Genomic DNA, 23,755 nt, shown 5'->3' on the forward strand with positions numbered 1-23,755 from the left:
ACAGATTATTAGCCAATAGGGTTTACGTCAGTTGGTATCTTATTTGTTATACTGTTTCTCGCAGGGTTGGAAGCAGAGAAGTGAATGAATGACTGGGACTTAATGCATCTGTATGTTGGATTGCATGGATGTTTTTGAAGTGTGTGGTCTGGAATTGCCACACTTGTGGTAACTGTGAATCATCCTTTATTCCTGGATTACGTTGATATCCTAATCCAGAGGTTTTTGCATAAGTGTTTTCGAGATGTATATTTATTCAACTTGTCTATGTCTGAAAAGGCTGTGTTCCCATTACCATAATGTTCAAGTGGCAAATGTGCCTTTTGTATTTTGCTCATATTGGTTGCATTTTTTCCCCTTATCGTTACTTTTATATAATAACGAACAAAACTAGCATCCTTTTTTTTTAGATATGTGCACACAGATTTTTTGCTGAGTCTTTGGAGTGGATACTCCCACATTTTTTAGAAGAATTGAGAGGTTCAGCTCCAATTACTCCTGAGAAAATTTTTTGTATATATAACTTTAAAAATGTCATCCTAAGCATGCAGCAATAAACACAACAAAATCAGTTTCATTTATTAGGTTATGCACGAGTGAATGTATAGAGTGAAGGAGCCCTTATAGGCTGCATCTCATGTAGAAGCGATATGGTTACCTCTCCTTTCTTCATATTCACAGATGTAGCAGGTAAATGACAAAACATTCAGAGGATTTCACTTTGAACTTTATTTACAATACTAACATTTAAAAAATAGGATTGTGTTCTTACAAGTGCACAGTTTACACAAATGTAAATCTATTTATGCTTGCTTATCATTCTCTTAAGATGTAGAACTAGGACATACTTCGGAAGAAGCATAACTGATTGGCTTCTCTTTAAATTTCTGTTTCAGAGCAAACACCAGTCACCGAATCCAGAAATGGATGAGCTAAGGAATTCTTAACATTTGATCCAATTAAGACAATAGATTGCTCTGGCATTCCTCAAATGTTTTCTGGAAAGAATCAGCCAATTCCTGGGTTTTAAACCTAGCTGCAAGTTGCTCAATCTTTCCTTCTCCATCTGTAAAAGGTAAAGTTAGATAATGTATCAGCCACATTGTAAAATATTTTACCCAAGTAGAATATCTCAGACATTTAGCTCTAATGATAGAGTTGTATAATTGTTTTGACTACTGATACACTCCGTTTTTAACGTTCGATTTAAAGAAGATGCCACTGCTCTGTGTTAGGCCGGGATCACACATGCGAGAAATACGTCCGAGTCTCGCATGGTAATACCCGGCAATACCATCTCTCTGGAGCGGAGCGTGCGGCTCCATGTATTGCTATGCAACCGCACTCTCCGCTCCTGAGTGACGGCGGCAATGCCGGGTATTACCATGCGAGACTTGGACGTATTTCTCGCATGTGTGATCCCGGCCTTACTGTTTTTGCCATAAATGCCTAAGGATAATGTATCTAAAGCTCAGGTGTCATAGCCACCTCTTTCTTCAGGATCTTTTGCTCCCTTCTGACTACATTTCCCAAAATCCCTTCTGCTGGGCAAGCCAGCAGTGAGCACAACCCCTGTAACTCCACCTAACCCCCCATACTCCTCTCCCAGCATCACACAGCACATCAGCACAATCTCCTGTACAGAACATGGTTACAGGGTGTGGAAGTAATGCACAAAGCACCAAAACATGAATTCTGATAAGGATTACTCCCCTGTAAATTTCACCTGTAACTAGGGATTTGCATATTAGCCCCAGTTCCAGAAACATTTGCTGGATCCGTTTTTTTCACAAAACAATGCATTGTGACGAAAAAAGAAAGATGGAAGTGTGAAAGAGGCCTTACTATGCAAAGACATTTTAGAACGTCATTGCAGAGTTACAAGATGAGTGACTGGAGAAGTCTATGGGCAGTCTGGAAGTCATTAATGTTATATTGGGGTTTAGGTGACAAATGGAAAGGTAAACCGAGCAATATTTTTTCATTTTGGAATGGACTTCTAGCAACAGTAAGGCTCAGTCATCAGCCTGGCTGGCGACAGTAAATAGCCTTAATTTACAACTTCTACTTACAGTAGGAGAAACGTACACTTGCATTAGGTAACTGCTAATATGTCTTTTTATATTTTTCAGCAAGTACTTACCAGAATAATCTTGTGCTGTCCAAACCAGGGCATTATTAGATGTATTTAATGGAGCCAGTTTAATTTCTTTTGAGATCATATGGTTAGCACATACTTTTAGAACTTGGTCTCGACGCATCAGAACACGGTAACAGTTCTTCTCTTGATGGAAAAGGATTTTTATCTCCCCTACTCCTCTCTCCTTCCACTGATTGACATCTCTGTCCCACCGGTATAGCTTCACCCGCTCTTTAAAAAGAATCTCTTCATCTTCTTCTCCTGATTTAACTTCCACCTACGCAAATGATAAAAGCACAAATCTTAGTCAGTATGTAGCTGAATAACATAGATCTCAGTGTCTTAAAGGGGTTGCCCAGTCTTGGGGTTCAAGGCTTAAATCCTGAGAGGCATGGAGTAAAAGCAGTTTGTCTCTAGTAAGTGCAAACAACTGTATTATTACGTCATACAGGATTATTTAAAAAAAAAAAAAAATCAATCGTAAATAATAGTACAAAAGCATGAAGGTAGATCATGAATGACTTGGGTAGAGAGAGTCTGGGGTCATCACATAACGTAGTGCAAGGATCAGGAGAATGGTGTTATTGAAAAATCTGTCCAGATTAATGAATATGTAGGTATGCCTTTAAGAGGTCGAAAGTAAAGTAACTATTTCAGGAATGGTTCTTACCCATGTAAATCCTTGTGGACTGAGAGCCTGGAGTCACAGGGATTTACATTGGTAAGAACCATTCCTGAACTAGTTTATCTAGTAATATTTTATCCTACTAGTGTATGTGTACAATACACAATTCTAAATCTTTACTTTAAAGCATTTTCCTTTGACAACAGTACATCTCATTAGTCTGACTTGTGCTACATTTTCAGTTGATCCTGAAGAATAGGGGAAACATATGCAGTCACTTGAAAACTAAAAATTACTAAATCTTACTCAAAATTCAAATAATGCTGTTTTGTTTTGCCTTTTAAAATGGTAAAAAAATAACCAGCAATGAGTATCTGATTACATATGCAAAGCTATATCTTTGGGCTCTATGTTTAGGACCATTACTGTATGCATTTAACTTGTTTCTTCGTTACTAATGAGTATCTCAGCTCCACGAATAGGAAGAAATTAATTTGTGTCATGTTCGAAAACTACGTTTAATATTACCTCTGGTAATGAAACAATGGGCTCAAAATGCACGTCATCGCTGTGAACCACATCTTCTTCATTTTCACCTTCATGTTCTGACCTTTGGACCTGTGCTGTAGAGCTAAACACAGCTGCGCCCGTGTTCGCCCACTGAAAGTTTGTAGCTGAAGGGGATCAAAACAAAAAAATATTTTTTTTTTTCCCACATTTATTTTTTCTATTTAAATACATTTAATTTACTCAAATAAATGTTACGGTATATTCTACAGGTTAAAGTGTTCAAACGCCACAATAAGGCCGCGTGCACACGCGCTCACAGTGCAGGAAGGAGAGCGCCGGGGGACAGACACCGGAATGTAAGTATGTAGTGTTTGTTTTTTTTTTACATTTACACTGGTAACCAGGATAAACATCGGGTTACTAAGCGCAGCCCTGCGCTTAGTAACCCTATGTTTACCCTGGTTACCAGGGGACTTCGCATAGTTGGTCCCTGGAGAGCTGTCTGTGTGACAGCTCTCCAGCGACCACACAGCGACGCTGCAGCGATCGGCATCGTTGTCTAGATCGCTGTAGTGTCGCTAAATGTGACGGTACCTTAAGTGCCAGGAGCAGTCATGAGATCACAGCATTCTGGGAGTCGGCAGAGGGCAGACAGCCCCTCTGACTTTGGATCGGAGACCCCGCGGCGTGACGCAGGGTCCCGATCACTGCCATGGTGACCTGATGTCATGACATCCGAGTCACCAGAGCTAGGAAATTTGCTGATCATGTACAGTGCAGAGCTGACAGTTTATACAGCATGGGGATGCTGCATCCCCATGCTGTAGAAGCGATCAGCCTGCAAAAAATAATTGTCCCAAAGTGGGACCAAGTAAAAAAGTAAAAAAAAAAAATTAAACATTTTTTTTTAAATAATTCAAACAATATTAAAAAAAAATCAAAAATATGAAAAAAACAAAAGATATTGTATCCATAAACAAACATTTGAATGGAAAAAAAAAATATAAACAATAAAAGTACACATATATGGTATCGCCGCATCCACAACGACCCGAACTATAAAACTGTCCCACTAGTTAACACCTTTAGTGAACACCACAAAAAAAATTAACAAAAAAGGCAAAAAACAATGCTTTATCATACCGCCGAACATAGTAGAAAACGAGATCAAAAAGATAAATATAAATAAACATGCTACGGCTGAAAATGACATCTTGTCCCGCAAAAAAAACAAGCTGCCCACAGCTTTATCAGCAAAAAAAATTTAAAAAGTCGGCTCTGAGAATAACGCGATGCAAAAATAATTATTTTGTCTATAAAATAGTTTTAAAGGGAATCTGTCACCTATATAAGCTTCGACCAGCGCCATCAGAGGCTTATCTACAGTATTCTGTAATGCTGTAGAGAAGCCCCCAATGTAACCTGAAACGTAAGAAAAACAAGTTAGATTATACTCACCTGGGGAGGTGGTCCGATGCGGTCCGGTCCGATGGGCATCGCGGTCCGGGTCCGACGCCTCCCATCTTCGTGCGATGACGTTCTCCTTCCTTGCTTCCTGTAGCGGCTCCTGCGCAGGCGCACTATCTGCCCGGTTGAGGGCAGAGCATAGTACTGCAGTGTGCAGGCATCGGGAAAGGTCTGAGAAGCCCAGCGCCTGCACACTGCAGTACTTTGCGCTGCCCTCAACAGCGCCGATAAAGTACGCCTGCGCAGGAGCCGCTACAGGAAGCAAAGAACCCAGACCGGACCCAGACCGCAACGCCCATCTGACCGGACCGCTCCCCAGGTGAGTATAATCTAATTTGTTTTTATCTTTCAGGTTACATCGGGGGCTTATCTACAGCATTACAGAATACTGTAAATAAGCCCATAAGCCCCTGATGGCGGTGTCCGAAGCTTCTATACAAAAAAGTAGGTGACAGATTCCCTTTCATTGTGTAAAAGCACCAAAACATAAAAAACTATACAAATGAGGTCTTGCAGTAATTGTACTGACCCAAACTGGCTTATCAATTTTACCACAAACGAAACGGCATAAACCCTCCAAAAAAAATTTTTATTTTTTTTTAAATTTGTGAATTGCTGGTTTTTGTTCATTCTGCCTCTCAAAAATCAGAATAGAACGCAATAAAAAGTCACAAGCCCAAAAATGCTACCAATAAATACGTCAACTAGTCCCGCATAAAACAAGCCCTCAAGACTCTGGGGGCCAAAATATGATGCAAAAACAATTTTTTTGCAATAAAAAAATGTCTTTTAGTGTGACAGCAGCCAAACATAAAAACCCAACATAAATCTGGTATCGCTGTAATCACACCGACCCGAAGAATAAAGTCGCCTAATCAATTACACCGCACGAGAAATAGTGTCAAAAATAAATAAAACCAATTCTTCAACTGCTGTTAATTTTTTCATTCTGCCTCCCAAAGATTGCAGTAAGGCTCGGCGCACATTTATCCTGCGCTCTGTGCTTGCATCGGGGTTTCCATATAGATCTCTGAAATATGTGATTCAGATGGAACCTCTGCCAGAACATTCCCTATAATAATGAGGCAGATGGATGGCACTGTGGACACAGTCTGACCTGTGATCCGGTGGTGTCCGTCTTTTTAGGATTGCATAAAAGTGCCGTTGGCCAGTTTTGTGCACCTCTGAAAAGAAGGACCTTGCTGAACAAGGCCAGATGGAGTCCAGAGTAACTGCTGCCTCATTATAGTGAATGGATCCCTTGGGGGTTTCATTTAAATCACGTCACTCAGATTAAGATGGAAACCCAAAGTAAGTGGTCAACGTAGAGTGCCGTATAAATGTGATCCCGAACGTTATGTAAAATGTTCCCAATAAAAGCTTTAACTCAATCCACAAAAAGCAAGTCCCCACTCAGGTCTGTCCTCTGTTAACAGAAATATAGGAAGCTTCCATGTTACTGGTAGCACAAAGGCTCTGGAAAAGCAAAATTGCTGCTCACCCGTCATAAGAAATTCAGCAAATTCTCTGCTCTCAAATCCAAATTCCCTTATGAGCCCTACAGTGTACCTAAACCACATATTGCATCCACGTTTGGCATTCCTGAAGCGATGAGAGCCTGCCTAACTTACAGGTGCATGCCTCCAGAAGCATGAGCTAGGCATAACGTACTGGTGACTGCAACATACTAGTCACTACAACGGCAGGTTGCAATTTTCACTCGGCAACATTCATTGCTGCTTGTTTCTGGAAAATCTGCGCTCCAGGAGGCAAATAGTGCGCCATTTCTCCCGAGTCTCTCTGTATGGCTAAGTAGTACTATACAGCCACATATGGGGTATTGCCATGGTCAGCAGAAATTGTGGGACAAATTATGGTGCCATTTTTACCCACTTCTTGTGTGAAAATGTAAAATCTGGGGCCAAAACAAAATTTTGTTGGTAAAAATGTAGTTATTCTTTCTTCACTGCCCAATGGTATAAAATTCTGTGACACACACGTAGAGTCAATATGATCACTGCACCCCTAGATGAATTGAGAGGCGTAGTGTGTAAAATGGGGTCACTTATGGGGGGCACCTGCAAACCATAAAAGTAAAATCTGGGGCTCTTTGCCTTCTGAGCCTTGCACTGTTTTGCGTTTATTCCAAATGCATAGAATAGCGGGGAAAAACACGGAAAAAAAACCCCCACAAAATTAATGAACATGCTGCTTTTTTTTACCGCAATGCGGGGTTTTTTTTCGCGGAAAAAAAAAACGCATCATGTGCACAAAAATTGCAGAATGCATTCTAAATGATAGGATGCATAATGCATGCGTTTTTAATGAGTTTTTATAGCGTTTTCATTGCTAAAAAAAAAACCTGAACGTGTGCACATACCCTAAAAGTTACTACATAGAATTTGATAACATTGGATAGTCATATTGAATATGTCGGCATTAGTGTTGAGCACTAGTGATGGGCGAGTATACTCGTTGCTCGGGTTTTCCCAAGCATGCTCGGTGACCTCCGAGTATTTTTTAGTGCTCGAAGATTTAATTTTCATAGCCGAAGCTGAATGATTTACAGCTACTAGCCTGCTTGATTACATGTGGGGATTCCCTAGCAACTAGGCAACCCCCACATGTGCTCAGCCTAGCTAGTAGCTGTAAATCATTCAGCTGCCACGATGAAAACTAAATCTCCAAGCAGTCATAAATACTCTGAGGTCACCCGAGCAACGAGTACACTCGCTCATCACTATTGAGCACAAGTTCTTGCTACTCGAGTTTGCATCGGGGTGCTTGGGTATGCACAGAGTATCGAGGGTGCTCAATGCAAATTTGAGTAGCGAGCACTTCCGCTCAACACTAGAATCACCTTATCGTGGCTGCCAGGTACACATGAATTGGCCAATTAATGCGCTAAATATTCTCTATTTTTCTTATTTTCTAGTGCAGTAATGCAATTTCATATTTTCATATATTTCATGTTTGCATGCTATAGCGCTACTTTGTTGGTTATACATGGAGATGGCTACTCTTAGTCATCACCTGTTCACACCTGTTTTCTGTTGGATGTGCAGGTCAGCCTTCTGACATTTGTGTACATAGGCTGTATATATAAATGTAGGCTATCAGCCCATGAGAGGTATCTTCACAGCATAGGTCCCAGCAATGAGAATCGCATTGTCACGGCTGCCGTGTTCAAATGAATTGGCCAATTTATGTGCTAAGTATTATCAATTTTTAATATTTTCCAGTGCAGTAATGCAATTCATATATCATCTATTCCATGTTTGCAAGCTATAGCGATACAGAGTGCTACTTTATTTTGTAGTCATATCATCATTGTTTTTTTGTTTGTTCTTTTTAAAAACCCTAACCCCATCGCTATAAGCCTACCAATCCTAACCACAAAGAATGAAAGAAAAAAAAAATCATACAATAAAAAAAATAATCTGACTAAGGGAATGTGACACAGGGGGGATAACATACTAATTATTGGCTTCTGATCACTGTGATAGATCCTATCATAGTGATCAAAAAGAACCAATAGGAAAATGCTGACTGGCAGATCTCAGCGGGCGCATTGCGCATGAGTCAGCCCTTTTTTTCAGGATGAGGAGGCGGAGGGTCGGCGCATGAAGGATCGGTGGATGGCTTGAGGACATAATTTCTCTCTCCTCTAACATGTATAAGAAAGGGACTAACAATCCTCTGTGGGAGCTGACCAGTCGGATCGGAGTTCACAAAATAAAAATGAAGGACCAGAAAAGCGTTAGAAATGGCAGAACAGCTTGACCGGCGAGTATTTTAAAGCAATACAGTTCGACTGGCGGGTCTGCTGACCTGAGCTAACTGCTTCATATATTCCCATAAGGCTAACAGTTAGGCTGGTTTCACACTTGCGTTTGAAAAAAAAAACGCATAGTGAAAAAAACACATGTAAACGCTGCGTTTTTTAGACGCATGCGTTTTTGCATGTGGTGTAAAAAACGCGGCGTTTTGACGTGTTTACATGCGTTTTTCCATGCGTTTGCATTTTTTAAACGCATGCTGAGAAATGTGTGACAGCTGCCAATCATCTTAATAAAGTTAAAAAAAAAACACTATAAACATAAATAGCTAGGGTTAAGGTTAGGGGTAGGGATCCTAACCCTAACCCTAACGGGATCCTAACCCTAACGGGATCCTAACCCTAACGGGATCCTAACCCTAACGGGATCCTAACCCTAACCCTACCCCTAATCCCTTTAGGGTTAGGGGTAGGATTAGGGTTAGGATCCCTTTAGGGTTAGGATCCCTTTAGGGTTAGGATCCCTTTAGGGTTAGGATCCCTTTAGGGTTAGGATCCCTTTAGGGTTAGGATCCCTTTAGGGTTAGGATCCCTTAGGGTTAGGATCCCTTTAGTGTTAGGGTTAGGATCCCTTTATCACCTTTATGGTGAAGGGGTGGCATATCATTGTGTTTTCTGTTTTTTTTTTTATATAAAAACGCATGCGTTTTTAACGCAAACAAACGCATGTGCTTAAAAACGCATGCGTTTACATAGACAGCATGCTTTTTTTTCTGCAAAAAAAGCCGCTAAAAGTACTACATGTTGCATTTCTGCAACAAAACGCATGCATACAAAAGCATGCGGTGCAAAAACGCGGCAAAACGCACGCAAAAAAAACGCATGCGTTTTTAATGTTAAGTATAGGGGGAAAAACGCATGCTTTTTTTGCGTTTTTTACCGCAAAAAACGCATATAAAAAACCGCAAGTGTGAAACCACCCTAAGTGCAGGTCAGGAGAACCACCTTCTGTTACTGGGTAATACAATCCCAACAGGTCAGGGTTCCACAAATTTGAGTTTGGCCTTAGTAATAAAAGGTCTAACCAGCATCACTGGTCATATCCCTAGAGTCCATAAAGCCATAGCAGGTGCTCCTCTGCCCGGATTCTCTATGTGAACTGTTCATCCTGCTTAGGGACTAATAGATGTCCTTATTGAGACTGGCTTTAAGAACAAAAGGAATAGAATTAATAAAGGAACCTCAAAAATGGCCAGCATCAAAAATGATGCAGCAGATATCACACTTAAAATAAATAATGGTAATACATTTTATCCTAAAAAAATAGATGTACTGGTAATTTAATTTCAATACATATCAAGAACTGAAAACAACGTAGAAAACAGTATATGAAAACATAAATTACCTTTGGAACCAAAGAAAACAGTATATGAAAACATAAATTACCTTTGGAACCAAAAGCATACTCTCCATTTTTTGAAGCCAAATCTGCAAATGAAATTCCTGATCCAGAACTTAGGCTGAAGGAGAAGTTGATATCTGGCAAAACAGTATACATAAGAAATGGTTTTGAAACTATTACAACACAAAAATATATACAGCAATACAAAAACTATGAAAACTAGATTCCAGTAAAAACCAGAGGGAACATTCAAATATATGACCGGTTTTCACTTTATGAGTGTATGTCACAGCACATCTAGGTGTGTCACAGCTTAGCTCCATGAATCCACATATGCCACACTGCCTGTGTACTTTACATATGTTTACTTTATGGGGGTTGTCAAAAATAAAAAATGTTCTTTAATAAGTAATGGCCATTACTGGACTTCATTGCTCCAAGCACATCCTGCATACCTGTTGCGGTAGAATCTGGCTTGACCACTTCAGTTTTGGTTGACAAGTTGACAGGTTCTGGTGCAGACGCTACTTGCTTATCTTGTGCCACAGATGAAGTGAGAGAAGGTGTCGCAGTCCCAGTACCTTCCTCAGATTCTCTGGATTCCTACATAAATAATCGTTTTTTAATACAATTTTCTAAGTGTACAAATTCTATTATCCAGATAGAAGACAGCCAAAATAATAAGACATTTTCCAAGCAGCACAGAGTCCAGATTTTCAAATCTTCTGCAATGTAGAGGCTTAAGTAGTATGGAAGCCAAAATAGAATAATGCTCATTACATTAACTCTGAAGGCAATGGGATTTTTGCTGTATATCAACCATTTTAAAATTCTAGCATAATTATGGCACTCAGTAAGCAGAACCTCTACTGTTTCTAAACTAAGCCTGGCTACATTGGTATTGCTGTATAACACTCCATGCTCTAGAAAGGAGATATCTGACAGAGGTAGCAGTTTGGAGGCGCTGTACTGATGGTTTGCGCATGCACAACTTGAGAATCGGGCAGTTACTAATTTTAATACTGATGCTATAGTGAGGAAGGCTTTTTAATGTAGTCCTCATACAATACACAATTGTGTCACAACATTGTTATCTGCACATTAACGTTGTAGGACGACATAAGCACTATCCATGGAAAATTGAGCAGACTTCAAGAGTTCAACTTGGCAAGTTGAATATATAAATAGATCCTGTGCTTTGAGGGGGTTAACCTTAACATCTCTATCTTAAAGGAGTTTTCCCACAAAGTTAATTTTAATCGATAGATCATGGAATAATAATTATTTCCACAATTGGATGTGTTTAAATAAAATGTCCCTGTGCTGAGATAATCTTATAAATGTGCCCCTGCTGTGTACTGTGTAATGGCTGTGTCTGACCATGCAGGAACATGGTCTGATCATACCACAGCTCCTAGGCAGGGGAAGAAGCAAAAGAGTATTACAGCATGAGAGTACAGCTGATTTTTTTTGAGGTAACATTTTCCTGCTGGTTTTTAAAAAATGTTTTACCTCAAAGAAAGAATTATTTTTGATCCCATGCTGTAATGCCTATATACCGTACTATTTTATGTCCTTCCCTGCCCAGAACATGTGGTATGATCAGACCATGTTCTTGTACGGTCAGACACAGCCATTACACAGTACACAGCAAGGGCACATTTATAAGATTATCTCAGCACAGGAACATTTTATTTAAACACATCCAATTGTGGAAATGATTACTTGAAGATCTATTAAGATGAACTTTGTTAGTGGGAAAACCCCTCTAAGTGAAAAGGCTGCCCAGAAATATTTGTGAAGCTGCCCCCTTACAGACCCTCTCAGAATACATTTAAGGCTACGTTCACACTAGCGTTGCGCCGCCCTGCGTCGGCGACGCAACGCGCGACGCACGAAAAAACGCGCACAAAAACGCGCGCGTTTTGCGACGCTTGCGTCGTTTTTTGACCAAAATCGGACGCACAGAAAATGCAACTTGTTGCATTTTCTTGCGTCCGACGCTAGCGTCGGAAACGACGCAAGTGTCGAAAAACGCCACCCTAAAAACGCACGCGTCCCCTATGTTAAACATAGGGGCGCGTCGCCGCTGCGTCGCCGGCGCAACAGCGACGCACATTGGCGGAACGCCAATGTGAACGTAGCCTAACAGCTTCTTCTATTGTGATAACTGGTCTATCAAGTAACCTGTTGAGCAAAAGTGAAGGTGATTGGTCTCCACTCTAATTAAAGCGCCCTCCTTTTCCCCTGCTTCACACATCAGACAGTCTGAGTAGGGACCACGATGTATGGACTTGTCCACTGGTCTCCTGAATCTCAACAGCTTCATGGGTGATTTGTCCTCAGAACGTGGAGCTCTGCTTTGTGAAAACAGCTAAAAAGGATAGAGCTTTAATTAGATCTGTGATCAGTCACCTTCACTTCTGCTCAACAGATTACTTGGTTGATCAGTTGTCACAATAGAAAACATATTTAAATGTATCCTGAAGGGTCGGTAAGAGGCAGAATCGCAAATATTCCTCAGCACATTTGTATCAGTAGACCTGTGTCCAGTCCATACTTCACGGTACACAGAACGAGAAAGTCTGATGTGTGAAGTCAGAGTAGAACATTTCCAATAAGAGCTTTCATAAAAAGGTCTTTAAAAATAAAACCGTTGCAATAAAGACATTTTATTTTATTTTTGGGTCAGTGTAACAAAGTTTGGCTAAAGCAACGCTCTGGTCCAGGCACCAAACCCAAGTAAATTTTGTTCCCAGGACCAGAGGGTCACATTATTAATTGGGATGTTGCCTACTCTACAATCCTTGTTGGTCTTAAACCACGGTGGCTCAGTGGTTAGCACTGCAGCCTTGCAGCGCTGGGGTCCTGGGTTCAAACCCCACCAAGGACAACATCTGCAAGGAGTTTGCATGTTCTCCCCGTGTTTGCGTGGGTTTCCTCCGGGTTCTCCGGTTTTCTCCCACATTACAAAGACATACTGATCGGGAATTTACATTGTGAGCCCCATCGGGGACAGTGATGATAATGTATGAAGAGCTGTGGGATATGATAGCGCTATATAAAAATAAAGATTATTATGTAAAAATGCTGCTCATGTCAGTGATGAACAAGGCAAGGGAAAGAATTCTCCATTATTGATTCCTAGAGAACTGCAAAATGTGAATACGCGCAGTGTTTGCAGAATATTTGTGACAGGCGATTAGGCTATAAAAAGGAGCAGGCGCCTAATGTTAACAAGTCTTTAGCTAGTGTAAGGCATTAGGGCATCCCGTAGGCTCCCATGCTATGGAGTAAGCCCACTAGACTGCACTGCACTGCCCAAAGCAGGCCCACAAGAATCATTCCACAAATTGCTGGCCTCAGTAATGATTCTATGCACAGAAACATGAGCCACTGGTGGCACCTGACTTAGGCTGACAGGCAAGTAGGAAGAAACGTAGAGTAGCTGCTTTAAGGCCAGGTTTGCAACTAATTAGGGACCTTCGTTATGGATCTCACAATTATCTTAGCCAACAAATCTATAATATAACGCTGGGAGCGTCACTCTGTCCGAAGCCTCTATAGACTGCGCAAGCGCCGGCGCAGTCTGGGCCTCACAGAGCGACGCTCCCGGGAGATCGTGGTATGCGTAAGCACTGAACGCATACCGCGATCTCCACCGGAGAGTCAGGGACCGCCAGGAGGGAGGGTAAGTATACTCACCTTTCCCGGTTCCAGCGCTGCTTGCGGCTCCGTCTCCCGGCTCCTCTGCTCCCGGCTCCAGAGGGCGCGGACTGCGCAGGCGCCGATTCCTGCTGCCGGAATCGGCGCCTGCGCAGTCCGCGCTTTCCGGCGCCATTTTCTTGAAGACACACACCGGCTCCACTGCAGGTGTGTCTTCAAGGAAATGGCGCCGGAAAGCGCGGACTGCGCAGGCGCCGATTCCTGCTGCCGGAATCGGCGCCTGCGCAGTCCCCGCTTTCCGGCGCCATTTTCTTGAAGACATACCTGCAGTGGAGCCGGACGATAGGTGAGTATGGTATTTTTTTTTTTTTTTATATGGCAGCAGCATTCGGGGGCATACACACTGGAGCGGGGGGCATATAATACAATGGTGGCGCAGGATGGGAGCAGCACATGACAGAACGGACGCAGGATGGCAGCAGCACATGACAGAACGGGCGCAGGATGGCCGCAGCACATGACAGAACGGGCGCAGGATGGCCGCAGCACATGACAGAACGGGCGCAGGATGGCCGCAGCACATGACAGAACGGGCGCAGCACATGACAGAACGGGCGCAGCACATGACAGAACGGGCGCAGCACATGACAGAACAGGCGCAGCACATGACAGAACGGGCGCAGGATGGCAGCAGCACATGACAGAACGGGCGCAGGATGGCAGCAGCACATGACAGAACGGGCGCAGGATGGCAGCAGCACATGACAGAACGGGCGCAGGATGGCAGCAGCACATGACAGAACGGGCGCAGGATGGCAGCAGCACATGACAGAACGGGCGCAGGATGGCCGCAGCACATGACAGAACGGGCGCAGGATGGCCGCAGCACATGACAGAACGGGCGCAGGATGGCCGCAGCACATGACAGAACGGGCGCAGGATGGCCGCAACACATGACAGAACGGGCGCAGGATGGCAGCAGCACATGACAGAACGGGCGCAGGATGGCCGCAGCACATGACAGAACGGGCGCAGGATGGCAGCAGCACATGACAGAACGGGCGAAGGATGGCAGCAGCACATGACAAAACGGGCGAAGGATGGCAGCAGCACATGACAGAACGGGAACAGGATGGCAGCAGCACATGACAGAACGGGAACAGGATGGCAGCAGCACATGACAGAACGGGCGCAGGATGGCAGCAGCACATGACAGAACGGGCGCAGGATGGGAGCAGCACGACAGAACGGGCGCAGGATGGCAGCAGCACATGACAGAACGGGCGCAGGATGGCAGCAGCACATGACAGAACGGGCGCAGGATGGCAGCAGCACATGACAGAACGGGCGCAGGATGGCAGCAGCACATGACAGAACGGGGACGCAGGATGGGAGCAGCAAATGACAGAACGGGCGCAGGATGGGAGCAGCAAATGACAGGATGGGAGCAGCAAATGACAGAATGGAGGCGCAGGATGGGAGCAGCACATGACAGAACGGGGGCGCAGGATGGGAGCAGCACATGACAGGATGGGGGCGCAGGATGGAGCAGCACATACCAGGATGGAGACCATATACCAATATAAATGCTCGCCACCCGGGCGTAGAACGGGTTCAATAGCTAGTTACATTATAAGGCTGTGTGCTCACGTTGCGTATTTGCTTGCAGAAATTTCTGCAAGATTTCTGCATCTCTTGGCAGCAAAATGCTGCGTAAAAATACGCTGGCTTTTTGCATGTGTTTTTCTCCTGTCCATTCAATGGGTCAAAAACGCATAAAGAATTGACATGCTGCAGAAAAAAAAGCGCACTGCAAATACGGACTGAAATTTACTGACATGTGCACAACACTTCAGCATTGTCATTGAATTACCTTGCATAAGTATTCCATTGCGTTATTGGAGCATTTACGCGTGGGAAGAAAATGCAGCAAATGAAGAATTAAAAACGCATCGTGTGCACATGGCCTAAAAGTCACACTGATTGGATGGATCCAAGTTAGCTCTTGCAGTTCCTTACAGTAGTGGTGGTAAACAACTAGTGTTTTCTTGTCTACATTGCATTCGCAGACAGACATGTTAGGTCATCAGGAGTATTTTCAAGGTATTACAAGTGCCTTTTGATACTATATGAAATCTATTAGTTACATAGAATTGTCTAGATTATAATATGCGCCTGGAACTTAGAATAAATATCAGCAAGGCAGACAAGAGGACAAGAACATACAGCAGGTAGAAAACAGCAGGTACAGAGAAAGGACAGTAGGCAAGGGAATCAAACTCTTTATTCACAGATATGCAAGGAGGGCGATAGCATTTTGACATTACAAGAAAGTTGCATTTATAAAAAGCAAAAAGTAACCCAAGACCACCTTACAGATTGACCAGCTAAAAATGTGCATTTGTTTTGGTCTGTACGTAACCACCAAAGCATATGAGGAAGAGTTGAAGAAAAATCAAAGAAAAGTGAAAACATAGTTATAGAACTACGGTCCCAGTACTTCCCTAACACCTTGTATTGGGTGTTGTTACACTAGGACATTGGCACCGCGTCAGACAAAGGAGTGAGACCCTCACTATCAAAACAATGGTGGTAAAGGAACAAGAGCAGGAGAAATAACACAAAAAAAAACAAACTATGAAACGATGTGCGTTCTCACTAACTGAAATTGACCAAGTCTGTTTTCCCCTAATTTTCTGCGGTGTAGACTAGATGTGATGTCTGTTGTATAGTCAGTTATGGCTTGTAGTGTGAAACCCATGGCAATTTATATACCGTATTTATAAGCCAGACTCTGTCTTGTCTACAACAGAGAAGTGCGATTAAAACATGATAATATTATTTTATTAAGTTTACTTGATGCATTTTCATTGGCACTTAGAACTGTACTTTCAACAACGTTGGTACAGACAATTTTAAGAAACGGATTTATGCATCTCAGAGAAATCAGCTTCCTTGCCCACCTATCAGACAATTCTTTACCCCCCTCCAGTCCATTATCCTCTATGGAGAGGGGAAGGAGTGAGAGGCAGGGAAGGAAACGTACAGACAAACATGGCGCCCAGAGGTCGATTCAGATGCAGACCGCTGAGCCCTGATGTGTAGTGTCCTCCATGTGTCTCATCTCTGGGGGCTAAAAGGTGAGAAGAGCAGGAGCCCCCCACACATTTGTGCCATGTATGGAAAACTTGCTGAAGCTTATAGACAGATCATGCAAATGGGAAAACCGGGGAGAAAGCAATATATGGCACATAATGGGCAGAAATGGTGTCATTCCTCAGGTCACACAGGGCAGCTGATTCTGATTAGTTACTTAAAAGCAATGTTACATTTTATAGGGAACCTGTCAGGTCCCCCAGCCCAGCAACATTTGTATATATATATTAATTACTAAATTCCCTGCCTACCCAGCCCTTTATAATGTTAGTCACTTAAATACAGTGTAGGGTCATTCCATGTCAAGTGAACCAATGATTTTTACCTCAATATTTTTAATTCTTTTCAGATTTTGTTATTTGGTAATAAGTGTGTCAGAGAATGCAAAATGTGAAGTTCGGAAAAAGTGCGAATTTCGCTGTTGCCTGCCTTTACATTTCTCCCCATAACTCAGGCTAGAAAAAATATAGAGAAACAAAATAAACACCATTCTACTCAGAACTGTACAGGCTTTCATCAGATATGTCACAAGAGTATCTTTCATAATATTGTACCTATACGAACGCAAGCGCAAAACTTTAAAACGCATTTCTGGAGAAAAAAAAAACGTTTAATTTAAAAATTTCAAGAACTGCACATGTGCTTGCTATGCTCCTAGCCACATCTGTATTAAAATACAAGCTGGGATCATGATGGGATCATATTTTCAAAAATAAAACTATTACAGTGTCAGTTCAAAAATCTCACATTCAGATTTGTTCAGCCTGTGGTCTAACAGTGTGGGGTCTAGATTTACCAAATAATCCAGGATTGCTAGATATTACTGTATTATTTTATTATGTCACAGCTTAGAAGCCGGAGAGGACAGAGGAGAAGCTTTGTTTTAGGGCTCATGAGAATGACCAGGGGTAGACAGTGACTGCAGAGCAGGTGACGGGCCAGCAGCTCGGGCCTCCAGAGGCCGTATTCGATATAAGAGAAGAAACACTGGCGCACTACTAATAGTATACTGTCGGTTGGAGGGGTGCAACAAGAGTGGTAGCGTAGATAGCACAAAAATGGATAGAGAGAACCACTCCAAAAGAGAAAACGTTAGCATTCTGCAAGCTAATTACGCTTGCAAAATGCTAAAAAAAACGCAAAAAAAATTGCCGATTTCTTGCAGAAAATTTCCGGTTTTCTTCAGGAAATTTCTGCAAGAAATCCTGACGTGTGCACATACCTTAAAAAATGAACAAAAATCAGATACTGACTCAGGTGGAGCTGAACGCCATGACCGGCCGCACATACTCTGACACAAAAGGAAACGGCCATTGCTAGTAAGCGCATATGGACAAGATGACATTTCACCCACTAGAAGGGACACATTGATGATAAAAGGCCAATTTAAAAACCTACTATTAATTGTTTGATTAGTTCATATTTTATAGAACGAGGATTTAACTACAGGACTATTCTTAAACACTTCATAAATGACATGTTTAGTGATATAATAGAAAAAAAATTGTTACATGTATAAATAGGTGGTAAAAATATTGGTTATTTTAATCTGGTTTTTAACATAATTAGGATGAGACTATATTTAGAAAACCACACTTGAGGATGTGATCACCTTTTACCTTTTGGCTTGTTGAATGAATTCAGGTTGAAAATGCTGAGCAAGTTGTGTTATGATGATTAAGATGGATTTACTCTGGCACTTCGGGATTTGTTTTTCTGTGTTTATTTATTGTTGCATATAAATGTTGAATTCAACAAGTTGAAATTTGAAAAGAAAAAGGGAAGAAACTCACACAAACATAAAATCTGATGATTCAAGGCTTAAAAAAAAAAAAAAAAATTGACAGGTCCCAAGTTGAATCCCTGTACAAATATAAACAAGAACACCAGTAACGCACATGCATGTTTTCACAATTTTAAAACATACTTTTTTTCACAATTGCGCATCAAAATTTTGAATTTGATTTATCCAAAACAAAATATAAAGAAACAGTCTTGTGACATATCAAATGAAAGCTGTTACCGTTCTGAGAACAATGATGCCTCTCCCACCTCTTTAACTTAATTCTAGCCCGAGATATGATAAAAAATGTAAAGCCTTACCAGGCCAAAATCCGCACTTTTTCAAAACTTTAAAAATCTGTAAAAAATTAACTGATGAAGAAAAAAAATTCTAAACTTTTAATTTGTAATTAACTAAAGTTGTACTTCATAAAAACAAAAAAAAAAATCTAAAGAAGTCAGGTAAAAAAAATATTCATATTTGGATCACTTGATATGGAATGACCCTATAAAGTCTGGTTTCCTCATGCTAATTAGGGCTTTGACTAGTCGATGAGGAGCCATTTTCCACAAATTAGTTGGCCCTCTGCAGGTTATCAGTCCCCTGTGGGTATGATAACATGATTTGGGAGAGTCGGCGTCATCGCCAGCTGTATGTAAAGCTCACTCATGCATGTGGCTCTATTCGCCAGTGCCATTGCCCTTCTGGAGCCAGGTGTATGCTTCCTGACAGAGGTGCCCTGCACATGACTGGAAGCGCAGAAGACGGCTCACGCACATCTGCACTTTCGGCCATGAGCAGTGTGCCTCTCAGCCAGGAAGCATACACCCAACTCCAGAAGGGCAATGGCGCTGGCGAATAGTGCCCCGAGTTGTGATTTGCATACAGCTGGCGATGACTCCAACTCTCCCAAATCAAGTTATAATGCCCATAGGGGAATGATAACATGCTGTGAGGGCTGATTAGTCTGGGGAAACCAGCGCCCCACTGATTAGGCAAACACCTAATTAGCATAAGAAAAATGGAGGTTATAAATACATTGCAAACATGGATTTAAGTGACTAACATGGGCTAGATGGGCAGGGAATTTGGCATGCAAGTGGCAGGGGACTGGTGAGGAGGTTATTACCACTTCTGATATTTTATACCATTGTAAGCAGTTTGTAGTAGGCTTGGAAAACCCATTCAAATAAAAAAAAATATTGTTGCCATTGCAAACAAAGTAACTACCAAGGGTGGACACAGGACATAAATTAGACTGGTGCACTGTAGGGCAACATCTACAGACCACCTCACTCTGAGGCTTCAGGATCACTCAGTGATCCCCTTTAAGACGGTTTGCTTTTTATATATAATGTCTAGTCTCTCTAAAAAAAAAATATACATCACTTTAATTTTACAGAAAAATAATAGCTATTACTTAGGAATGTATGCCTATAGAGCCATCTGATAAATACACAAATAATTGAGGTAACCCTTTGTATCCATTACAACAATGGTAGCAGCTTCATGGCAAAAAAAACACAATACTGTCTCTGGCTCAAAGACACAATGGTAGCCCAGTGTAGGTAAACGGCCGACATTTTCCTTTTTAGGACTGACCTTGTCAGAAGATTCTCCCTGCATATACTATTCAACCTCAAGAACCCTAAAAATGGCAATTATCTCTTGATTAATAGGAAATACAACAAAAAAAAAAACCACAATGGATGTCAGCAGGGTCAGATTATACAGTCAGCACTACAGCAATTGGTGCCAACCTTCAAAACATCCAATAAGCTGGATATCCATAGCCCAACAACAATACTAGACGAGACTTACAGAGGTACCAAAGCACAGAAACATTCATACACACAAAATGCAATACAGCAGCAAAATCAGCACTATCATATCTAGCCAAAAATGACAAAGCACCCGAGGGGAAGGCAGCCAATGTGTTGGATGGCATCTGTTAGCAGGTTTTTGGTATTGAGGCTATGTTCACATGCTGCATTTCTCCTGTTCATTTTTGCAATGAAAAAAAAAACAGCATTTTACAGTCCCAGCAAAGCAATAAGATTTCTAAAATCTCATGATGCCCATTTTATTTCCTTACAGATTTGAAGCAGTTTCACATCTGCTCCATGTAAATTATTTCAGTGCTTTTTTCCATTCATTCAAATGAATGGGTAATAATACAGCAAAAAACGTATGCAGCTTATTCCTGCCAACACTCCAGACTTATCTGCTGCAACGCTGAAGTGTGCACATACCCTTGATCACTGCGCGAGATAATACAAGGGCACAGAGCAGCAGGCATGCCAGAGGGGGCACTTTGAGCTCTCTGTGGGCACGCGTGCTGTCGCCCCAGCACTACGGAGCCCATGCACTCCAGCATCTACCTTCTATGCATGTGCCCACTACCAGGTCACATCTAGCCTGGAGCAGCTCCTGTGAAAGACTGATGTCACATGAGGGAGCGGGGGTCTCCTCCAGTCCAGTGCAGACCAATACAGTGATGCAGCAGTGTGCTGTGGAGGCTGTACATGAAATGCCATGTTATGTTCTTTTTATACATAGGACTAAGTGTGAGTGATCTGAGGCGGTGTTTTGGGGGCACAGATAAGTGGATGTTCTTACATGGGGGCTGCATGTAGAAGGGTTGCACAGGGAAGGGGCTGCTGCTACTTGTATGGTGCTGCATATTGAGCTGAACACGGAAGGGGGTAATGTTTGGTGCGTAGGGCTGCATGGGGAAAGAGCGATAGTGTGTGTGTGGAGCTGTGTGCTAAGGGCTGTGCAGGAATGGGGGTGTTATTCACACAGGGCAGTGTGGGAATGAGTGATGTGACATGACGTGTGGGGCTGTATGCTGAGGGGGCTGATGTTACATGTATTGGGATGGGGGGTGATATTCCTCACGTGGGGGCTGTGTGGCAAAGTGAGTGATGTTCCTTGCACGGGGTTGTCTCCTAAGGAGATGATAATATAAGCGTGGGGAAGGGAAAGGGGGTGATAATCACATAGGGCAGTGTGGGAATGAGTGACGTTATGTGTGTGGGGCTGTGTGATGAGGGGGCTGATGTTCCTCACGTGGGGCAGTGTGGGAATGAGTGACGCTACGTGTGTGGGGCTGTGTGATGAGGGGGCTGATGGTCCTCACGTAGGGCAGTGTGGGAATGAGTGACGCTACGTGTGTGGGGCTGTGTGATGAGGGGGCTGATGTTCCTCACGTGGGGCAGTGTGGGAATGAGTGACGTTATGTGTGTGGGGCTGTGTGATGAGGGGGCTGATGGTCCTCACGTGGGGCAGTGTGGGAATGAGTGACGCTACGTGTGTGGGGCTGTGTGATGAGGGGGCTGATGTTCCTCACGTAGGGCAGTGTGGGAATGAGTGACGCTACATGTGTGGGGCTGTGTGATGAGGGGGCTGATGTTCCTCACGTGGGGCAGTGTGGGAATGAGTGACGTTATGTGTGTGGGGCTGTGTGATGAGGGGGCTGATGGTCTTCACGTGGGGCAGTGTGGGAATGAGTGACGCTACGTGTGTGGGGCTGTGTGATGAGGGGGCTGATGTTCCTCACGTGGGGCAGTGTGGGAATGAGTGACGTTATGTGTGTGGGGCTGTGTGATGAGGGGGCTGATGGTCTTCACGTGGGGCAGTGTGGGAATGAGTGACGCTACGTGTGTGGGGCTGTGTGATGAGGGGGCTGATGTTCCTCATGTGGGGCAGTGTGGGAATGAGTGACGTTATGTGTGTGGGGCTGTGTAATGAGGGGGCTGATGTTCCTCACGTGGGGCAGTGTGGGAATGAGTGACGCAACGTGTGTGGGGCTGTGTGAGGAGGGGGCTGATGTTCCTCACGTAGGGCAGTGTGGGAATGAGTGACGTTATGTGTGTGGGGCTGTGTGATGAGGGGGCTGATGGTCATCACGTGGGGCAGTGTGGGAATGAGTGACGCTACATGTGTGGGGCTGTGTGATGAGGGGGCTGATGTTCCTCACGTGGGGCAGTGTGGGAATGAGTGACGCTACGTGTGTGGGGCTGTGTGATGAGGGGGCTGATGTTCCTCACGTAGGGCAGTGTGGGAATGAGTGACGTTATGTGTGTGGGGCTGTGTGATGAGGGGGCTGATGGTCATCACGTGGGGCAGTGTGGGAATGAGTGACGCTACGTGTGTGGGGCTGTGTGATGAGGGGGCTGATGTTCCTCACGTGGGGCAGTGTGGGAATGAGTGACGCTACGTGTGTGGGGCTGTGTGATGAGGGGGCTGATGTTCCTCACGTGGGGCAGTGTGGGAATGAGTGACATTATGTGTGTGGGGCTGTGTGATGAGGGGGCTGATGTTCCTCACGTGGGGCAGTGTGGGAATGAGTGACGTTATGTGTGTGGGGCTGTGTAATGAGGGGGCTGATGTTCCTCACGTGGGGCAGTTTGGGAATGAGTGACGCAACGTGTGTGGGGCTGTGTAATGAGGGGGCTGATGTTCCTCACGTGGGGCAGTTTGGGAATGAGTGACGCAACGTGTGTGGGGCTGTGTGATGAGGGGGCTGATGTTCCTCATGTGGGGCAGTGTGGGAATGAGTGACGTAACGTGTGGGGGGCTGTGTGATAAGGGGGCTGATGTTACATGTATTGGGAAGGAGGCATATTATGGGGCTACGTGGGATGGGGGGTGCTGTTCCTCACGTGGGTCTGTGTGGCAAAGTGAGTGATGTTCCTAGCATGGGGTTGTCTGCTAAGGGGATGATAATATAAGCATGGGGAAGGAGTTGACGTGTGGGGAATGGAAAGGGTTACTTATGTGGGGCTGTGTGCTAAGGGGGGCTGTGTGGGAAGGGGGTGATGTTACTCATGTGGCGCAGAGTGCTAAGAGGGGGGGCTGTGTTAAGACGTTAATGTACGAGTTGTTTTTTATTAACTAAAACCAAGGTATTAAGGTTAAATTGCTGTGTTGGCACTCAGATAAATAAGTGGCTCTTGGGTTGCGGTTTTGGCACTCGGTCTCTAAACAGTTCGCTGTCTCTGTCATAGAGACTGATTCTAGTGATGTGTCACTTGCTCAGCAGCTTCCTGCAGTTTCAATACAGCCAGTATTTTATCACTGCAGGAATCTGTGTAGCCCAGCCACCAGAAATGATTTTCAGCTTGCTGACCAATGTATAGTGTACACAGGAAGGTGCCAATCAGGCGTGTGGGCAGGTAATACACAGCTCAGCATTCTGAGCACTGCTACATCTATAGAAGAGA

At 43.5% G+C, this 23,755-nt stretch overlaps 1 protein-coding gene across 2 annotated transcripts in view; it reads right to left on the minus strand.

The window, feature by feature from the left end:
- Window positions 1-709: 709 nt before the first annotated feature.
- Window positions 710-23,755, minus strand: part of LOC138670326 (E3 SUMO-protein ligase RanBP2-like) — a 130,407-nt gene continuing 107,361 nt past the window's right edge. For both annotated transcript variants that reach the window (XM_069757558.1, XM_069757557.1), the window contains exons 24-28: window positions 10,378-10,525; window positions 9,967-10,059; window positions 3,294-3,439; window positions 2,144-2,417; window positions 710-1,066 (exon numbers count right to left, since the gene is read on the minus strand). In XM_069757558.1, the coding sequence (XP_069613659.1) occupies window positions 960-1,066; window positions 2,144-2,417; window positions 3,294-3,439; window positions 9,967-10,059; window positions 10,378-10,525 (768 nt within the window). In that variant the 3' untranslated portion in view covers window positions 710-959. The remainder of the gene's footprint in view (window positions 1,067-2,143; window positions 2,418-3,293; window positions 3,440-9,966; window positions 10,060-10,377; window positions 10,526-23,755) is intronic.

This window comes from Ranitomeya imitator, chromosome 3 (genome assembly GCF_032444005.1).
Source record: "Ranitomeya imitator isolate aRanImi1 chromosome 3, aRanImi1.pri, whole genome shotgun sequence".
In the NCBI taxonomy this organism is placed as follows: domain Eukaryota; kingdom Metazoa; phylum Chordata; class Amphibia; order Anura; family Dendrobatidae; genus Ranitomeya; species Ranitomeya imitator.